The sequence below is a fragment of the Adelges cooleyi genome, unplaced genomic scaffold (genome assembly GCF_023614345.1).
Source record: "Adelges cooleyi isolate 19-005CV unplaced genomic scaffold, UGA_ACOO_1.1 ACOO_flye_CR_arks_rails_tigmint_CR_PRNA_396, whole genome shotgun sequence".
Classification (NCBI taxonomy): Eukaryota; Metazoa; Arthropoda; class Insecta; order Hemiptera; family Adelgidae; genus Adelges; species Adelges cooleyi.
The window spans coordinates 229,861-238,405 of NW_026096074.1; the positions used below are offsets into that span (position 1 = coordinate 229,861).

At 29.0% G+C, this 8,545-nt stretch overlaps 1 protein-coding gene across 1 annotated transcript; it reads left to right on the plus strand.

Annotated features, from left to right (window-relative positions):
* Positions 1-3,281: 3,281 nt before the first annotated feature.
* LOC126841601 (uncharacterized) lies at positions 3,282-7,533 on the plus strand. The gene is made up of 11 exons (XM_050578187.1): positions 3,282-3,318; positions 3,393-3,472; positions 4,101-4,302; positions 4,472-4,575; positions 4,669-4,760; positions 4,953-5,045; positions 5,137-5,222; positions 5,290-5,392; positions 5,470-5,590; positions 5,890-5,977; positions 7,237-7,533. Exons 2-11 carry the CDS (start codon positions 3,442-3,444, stop codon positions 7,325-7,327), a joined length of 1,011 nt encoding a protein of 336 aa, XP_050434144.1. The 5' UTR covers positions 3,282-3,318; positions 3,393-3,441; the 3' UTR covers positions 7,328-7,533.
* Positions 7,534-8,545: the final 1,012 nt, after the last annotated feature.

The window sequence follows — 8,545 nt, forward strand, 5'->3', positions numbered from 1 at the left end:
TTTGATTATAACTATAGTAATAAATTAATACAATTTTAATATATAAAGATATTTTTTTGGTTTGTCAACGTTTTTCCGTTTACGTTGTATAGTACTTTATCCGAAGAATATTCCATAGAAATTTGGAACAAAATCGACTATTTTAAAAAAAGTAATATGTACATTTTTATGTGTTTTCCCAATTTTGAAGGGGAAGAAGTGAACTTTCAAAATTTTGCCCCAAGAAATAAACTTTTAGATTAGATTTAGATTTAGAACGGGAGGCACTTGTGACGGCCAACCCTTGTAGTCAGAACGATCGGCTGGTGGAAATAGTGATTGAATATTGTGAGAATAAACAATATAAACTCAACTATAATCGTTCATGCGTAGTTGCCGTTAAAATAGTGCAACTTTAATACAAATAACTCTATTATTGTTAGTTGTTACAATTCATAAATGTGAAACGTTTATAAAAATAGTTGAAAACATTTTGGTAAATATATTATTTTACTTATCAAATTAATCTGGATAGTTCATCATGACCCTCGGAGACAGTTTGGGATTAAAACTGTCATGGGTAGGAAAAATTCTGTTGCGGTGGCGTTTAATTTTACAAGTCAGTCACACGTCAGAAAACAGTATTTTATGGTGTTTAATTTTTTTTCCAAGACAGCCGCCAAAGGGTTAGAGATTTCTAATATATAAAGTAAATACATGAAGAAATCGGTTAACGGCATAGAAGATACGTCCAAACACAAAAAATAAATACAATTAAAAACACATCATTGTAAAAACAATACCTTCTCAACTACGCACCGAAGCTAAAACAAAAATTGTTTTTTGGTAAAATATGCCGTTCTTAAAAATATAATACATAAGGACTCGTTTTAATCATCAAGACATAATATTAGGTAACTCACGGAGCATGATCTAACCTCTCTCTGGATAGTTTTTTTTATTCAGCGAATTTAAATTCCCTTTATTCTTTATCCAGCGAGATAAGGGTTTTCTATACTTAGGTCAATACTTCCTAGTATACTTATTATTCATTATTATATGAAATATAAATCATATAAAATATGAATTGTGTGAGTATAAGACGACCTGACGATGGACAACATCAACAACGCTAGTCGAATACTCGAATGACTAAAATCTAAATTGTAGAAAAACGATCATTTTTACAATTCAGTATAAATTGCAATGCTCTGCCAATGATCCTCGTTTTAATAGTATTTTGTTATACACCGTACATGACAAAATATCTAAAAATAATATCCTCATCTGCAATTTGCGGGTGCCATGCGACGACGACGATAGCGGTCGATAAGAAGTGTCACGCACTCGCAGGCAAAAGTCAATAAACTGTTTGAAGCCACAAAATTTGAAATTGAAATTTCACTTTAATACATCATTCTACTTCAAACGTACTGTCCTTAAAAATACTTCGATTTAAATTTTTAAAAAACATTTGAATTCTTCACAACATTTTCAAGGCATCGGTCGTGGCACAATTTTAAAATTAATTTCAGTTAATTAATTATTTCAATGTAAAAAAATGCAATTTTTTTACTTTTTTAAACTGAAATAATTAATTAACTAAAAATAATTTTAAAATTGTGCCAAGACCGATGCCTTGAAAATGTTTTGAAGAATACAAACATTTTTTTCAAAACTTAAATCGGCGTATTCTTAGGAACAGTACGTTTGAATTAGAATGAGTTGTTTTCTACTAAAAAAACGCAGGTGTAGAGGCCCCTTAAGGGGAACATCCCAATGAGTTATCGACAAATTCCGTAGGAGCGCGCCACTATTATCGGTTGCAATAAAATAATATAAATTGTACACGTACTGTCGTCGCACGTCGGCAACCGGCAACGTGCGATGGTCTGGTGCGATAAACAACAATGTTCTCAGTTTACAATACTATTGTCATATGCCTACCTACCTATCCGACCGATTATGAACCCATCGGCCGAATTTACGGTTAGGTACATATGTACACCGTTCAAAATAAAAAGCGATCTCGGTGGCTATCTGAATGCCACGTGGAAAAACCGGTTTTCAGGTAGCCGCTGAAGTCGCTTGTTATTTTGAACAAGAATATACAAGATAATAATATTATTATTATTATTTATCATTTATATTATGAATGATATTAGAATTATTTGTTACTTCGTGACTAGGTCGTACTGTGTAGATTGCTATACTTAAATTTAGATACATTTTGCGTTTTTACCAAGACAAATGTTTAGGCATGTTATATGTCATTACCATTTGCGTCCCTGAAGTGAAACGTGAAAGCGGTAAAAGCGCAAAGTGTGGTTTTTTCTAAAAAATAACGGCAAACAAAAACATGGCCGACCATTTAAAAGCAAAAAAAAAAAAGCTCGAGACCCCAACTCATTGAAAGTTTAACTTATAATAGAATGCAAAAAAAATATTCTCTAGTCGTTCCAGAGACTTCTTCAAGTTCTCTAGAGATTCCTCTTTCTGTGGAAAATACAAATATGTAAGTATATCATTGCAGTAATAATAAGTATTTGTTTATTTGACCAATGATAAATTATAATAAAATGCAAGCCAATAGAGGTATAATCTCCATTAGCATACATACTCTGTAATACAAAATATAATGAATTATCTATTAACCCATTTTCCAAAATTTAACCCCTAAGAGTGTAAAAAGAAAACGCGTATATTCAAAACAATAAAAACTCTCCGTTAGCTTGGATCAAATTAAAAAAAAAAGAGCATATTGCAAAACCCCCGGCGAAGCCGGGCAACACAGCTAGTATACTATATTATAGTACATACTACAGATACACATATATATATATATATATAATAAAAAAAGTAAAATATGAAATTATCTCCTACTATTAGGTATAATTAGTAAATATTTTGTTCATGAGTCATAAGTCTTATTGCTTCCATTAGCAATCAAATATTCATATGGAAAATGTTATCATCTTATCAATTTTTCGTCCCAACGCGTCCGACCATCAGTGATGCCGACTTCTTGTCGGTATAGAGGTCTTATTCCCGTATAACCTTTTGGTTTTTTTCCGTTAATTAATTTCACCATTTCTTATGTCGAGTCATTAGTTTAAGCTATTAACGAATTATCGTTGTTTTACACTTTAAATTTGGCCAATGTCCATCACTCATCTGTATTTAGCGTCGGCGTCTACACAATTGTAATATAGATAAAAGATATTTTGTGTGCCGGACATGCCCGCACTGTAATAACACAACAAGCGACGCCTCAGTAAAATCATAATTTCACAATGTTGTTATTTACCAAACGACTCGACTGCTTAGTAGACGAGCCTTGAGTATTTAGGATAATAATTTAACTGCTAAATCCTTAGAAATTGGATCGAGTTTAATTTTGAATTTATTTTTAAGAGTTTGATATTAATTTTAACTTATAGTGCTCATCCGCCGTGTACGATAATGTCTGTGGATCCCTTCCGTTTCGATAAAAGTAAGTTACGATTACAGTCTCTTCTTTTTTTTTTTTTTTACTTTTATGTATTATTATTTTTTACCCGAGTAAACTTATAAGGTGATTCAAAATTGACGGTGATGAAATTTAAATACGAATGAGGACATTTTAGAGATATTGAAAGTAGGTAGCTAAATTAAATATTTTACATTGGATCTGCTGGACAAAATTAAGTAGAGTATATTTATCTAAGAGGTAGCATTAAGTTTGTATCTGTAGTAGCAATAATTAATGAGATTAGGGAATAGTTAATACAGGCAGGGGATACAACAGAGAACGAGGTCAAGAAAACAGCAGTAGCGTTTGATCTTATGAAAAGTGAACAAAGAGTAGCCATTATTTATAAAAAGTAGGTGAGTTTTGTTGAAAGTGAGTTAAGATGATATGAATTAGGTAATAACAAATATTGTTAAAATTTTGAGTAATATGCACTGATTGGATAGAAATCTAACAAAAAGAAAAGATTTTTGTGAGTAAATAAAAAACCAGACAGCTGCAACAACCATTTTTATACAAATATATGCAATATTTCTTTTCATTATAAATAAATAAAAATTTTAAAATCACAATTACGCCAAATTGATTTGAATCGTTTGTTATTTGACAGATGACATAGTGCTGTGTTACCACAGATCTATGCTATATGAAGCAAAGTGCTTAAAACGACGAATTGGACCTGACGGTGAATTGAACTACTACATTCATTACATAGGGTGGAAAACGAAATGGGATGAATGGGTACACGGTGATCGTGTTTTGTCTGTAAATGAGTTTTCGCTTGACCACATGAAAGCACTCCAAGACCAACAGTAAATATGTGTTTTAATATTAATATTGTATCGAATGCAATTATTATGTCGTCAATTTTACCAATAATATTAATTTTTTTTGAGAGAGAGAGTGATTTTTAAATTTTCACATTATTTATAACATGAATCGATCAGTCTAATTAAATAAATACTTTTGTAATATTTTCAGCAAGTTTAAAAAACATTTTAACAAAGGAAGAGTTGGCAGACGTAAAAAAAATACTGAAGTAAACCAAACCACTGATGCTCCATCTTCGGCTACTGAAGAGTCTGGTAATTAATTGAAATTAAAAGTTTAAATTTTTTGACCTGAAACATTCCGGAAAAAAATCCAAATTTTACTAATTTCCTTATTTATTTAAATAGAACCATCTTCTAATCCGGTTTTGGTTGCATTCAGAACTGTTGGTCTAATAGAAAATAACATTAATAACTTACCTGCCATACAAGAGTTTTTGGTAATATACCTTTTTATAATTAAATTATTATCTTAATAAATATTTTGTTTAACAGAAAATTGTTATTATAATCTTTAGAACATTGTTATGGCTGATAATTGATGTATGTGTTGAACGGATGTACGTATACAGCCAAACAGTTATTTATTTTGATTTTGACTTTGTCTGCAACAAAACTATTAATTTTTCTAGCCTCCATACGATAAACAACTAAAATTTGATGTGCCTACAATTCTGAAACGGCGATTGTCCTACGACTATAATATGATAAACGTTTTTAACAAGGTATTTAACAAGGTGTTTTAAACATTTTAATAATATTTGGTCACTTTGTTAATAAATTGTTTGCCTAATAATGGTGTGTAAAATATTTTAGCAATTAAAGTTTCCATCCAAATTCACTGTTATGCATCTCATTGATGGTTATATCGGTTCCAAACAAAAATCAACAATATTTGTTAGGTAATTATTGTTTTTCTTACAAAGTTAATAGTATAATAGTGTCGAAAATATAATAAGATATTTTTAGGGAAAGAGCTTTGTGTGTTGGATCGACTTTTATTCAATATTTTAATTCACGAATACAGACGCTGCTATATGCGAAAGAACGTAATAATGAAGTGCACAATAAAGTAAATTATTTTTCGTTGATGAGATTTTATGTAATGAGAATTTTTATTTAATAACTTTACCAATATTTTTCTTTTAGGCTGTTGCTCTGTTATCAGAAAAAATAAGACTTGACAGTTTACAATTCAAATATAAAAACATTTATTCGGAAGACTTGTGGTGTACAGTTTATGGACCCATTTATTTACTAAGGCTATGTGGTACGTATGAAATATTGACTTTGATGTTAGCGAAATGATGTTTTATTAATTCCTTATAAACGCGTTCAGGAGCTCATTTAGTGAAAAAGAACACCTTCCTTACACTCAACCGTTTTTGAAGTGTTTTTCCAAACATTGATAATAACATTTTATATGGTCTTACACGAAGTGCTATCCTAATAAACATAATTTTTTAGTGTTTTTGTAGTGTCCTAATTATATTTTTTATACATATACCTATGTGTATTTTAGTATTCGATACTTGATGACATATTAATGGATTTTAATCAATTTTTCAGTTAATTTGAAAAAATTTCTAAGACCAAAGTTTGTGACCGAAGACAACCAGCTCTCTTCCATTGCTGATAGCATAAATGATTTTTTCAAGTAAGAATTAAATTTTTTTTTTTAATTTAACGATCCATTTAGTTAAACTATTATATTTATTATGGTTTATATAAAATAATAATCAAATGAACTTGCTGGTTCATCTATGGCTATCATTTTTAATAATAAAAAAAAAAACGGAACACTATTTTGTCCAAACTTCTAAAGAAAGAGCTTCAATAAAAAATTGAAAATTACTTTTTGCACCTTTTGATAATAACAATTTTTATTATTATAAATAATATTTTGATAATAAGTATTATTATTTTAAATTACTTTAATTTATTAATAAAAAAATCGTTTTAATTTCTTGTTTTGTATTAATAGTTCACTGACTAACTTTCAAGTTTCATTTTTTTTTATACAGTTCAATAAGTACATCTTTATTTTTTTTTTTTGTAAAAATGAGTGGCAAGAATTAGAAATTTTCTTTTTTTTCTCATAGAAAAAGTCATATTTTTTTCTACCCAAAATTCTATTTTAGTTATTTTAAAATCTTTTTTTGAATAGTTATTTAAAAATAGTTAGCGTTTAATTCCACTACTTTCTCCACACTTTCGAAATCTAAATCAAAATTAATAATTATTGCTCTATTTTTATTAATATTTTGATAAGATAGCTGATAAAGAGAGAACCTAACCATATTCTAAGAACCGGACAAAAAGCGTCCAGTCGAAAGTCAGTTAGTGGGACAAGGGAATATTTAGCTCCAAAAAGGGACAATCCCATTTTTAACGAGACGTATGGTCACCCTAGGCTAAGTGAGAAGGTTAAGTGAGTGATAACTCGTGTTTTATCGTAGAGGGCCATGCGATTCAGTAGGAATTAGACAGAATATGTTGAGATAATTAGAGATATGATTTATTAGCAAAGATAACTTCTGCAATAGATTCATCGCTTTATGCAAGGTGTAAACAACAGAATGCGTTGAGGATGTATAGTACAGAGTTAGATAAATAAGATAAATGGTGGTAGGGTTGAAGCAACAATGTGAAGTAGCTTACATTTTTAAAAACTGATCCGTAAAAAAGCCACATTTGTTTCAATCTCAACTTTAGTCAACAATCGACGAGCAATTCAAATTGAGCAGTCGTGTACGTAGGTATCGACTATAGTTTGATGGTAAATTGTTTAGTTATTTTTTCAAAAAAAAAAACATTTGGGTCTAAAATATAATTTTATTCTTATGTTATGAAACATCAACACTGTTTTCTGACAACCTTTCTATAAAATGTCTTTGTTAAAATATTTGTTTTCAGGTACCTAGAACAGCAACATTCCAAATATTTTGCCAACGATGACTACGAACCTGCAACTGATACGAGCGAGACAGAAGTATCGTTAACATAATCTATTTTTCACATCACTAAAAATTCATCCTCTCAATTCTTAGTTTTCTTCCTATTTTGATATAAACTAAATTATTTGAGCAGTGAAGTATAATTTTATGTATTTTATAATGTGTTCAGAATTTATATTTGAATTTTTTTCTACGTCATCCATCGCACATTCAACTTTTTTCCTCTTTTTATCTTTTGACTTATCAATTTTTTTTTTTTTTTATGACGTAACTGACGTTTGGTCGATAATGTACATCAATTTTTAGTCATAATATTATTTGTATTTTTACTAGTTGTCCAAATGTATATTTTTTCAGTCAATTATCTATTTTGTATATTGTCATTCTATTTTTTGTTCAATTTTATTCGTAAGCCAACTAATAATTATATTTTTACATCAATTATTGTCACTTGCTATTATTGAATGTGCCAATATTTTTCCTTTTTTAGTATAAGATAGTACCTACAGTTTGGTTAGATGTTCCTGAGTGGTACCAAAAATAAATAAATTGTATCCATACTCTTTTTAATCCCACCTTAATTTCTACTCTACGCTTGTACGAACGGTCCATCTGTTCAGGTCAAATTTATTAAAACGAGTTATTATTATTCTTTTAAGTAACTTTTATATTAATTGTATACAATACATCTTGTGTTATTTTTAAGTGATACTAGCAATTTTTTGTGTTGCATGATTTAATTGTATTTTTAAGCTTGTGTCAATACGAATGCCAAATAAAATATTTATTTACTTTTGTCTTAAAATTGTTTAAAACACTTTTTTTTAACTTGAGCAATTATTATAAACTATAATGATTTCCGATTTTATAAAGACAAATGTAGTAAAAAACATAATAGTTAAGGTTCGAATGATTTTTCATAAATATTAATTTATAGAAATAACGATTGATAAAATGAAATAAAATAACCAGTATACAGGTATTTTTATGAGTTATATGTGCAAGCATTTAGTGAAAAGATGGCAATATGTACTTTGAGTGGTTACATGATTATAATAATTAAAGTATTGAACAAATTAAAAACAAAGTTAGATGTTTAGAGTTTGAATATTTGTTCCACACATAAATTGTCATTTATTGGTAAATAATCAAATATTTTTTAGACCTGGTTACTGAATGGCTTTAGGTGTTATTCTTTTTTTTAAATTAATGTGCTTTTATTTAAACAATATTACTGCACGACAATTACAGGTGTTAGGTCCTTATCG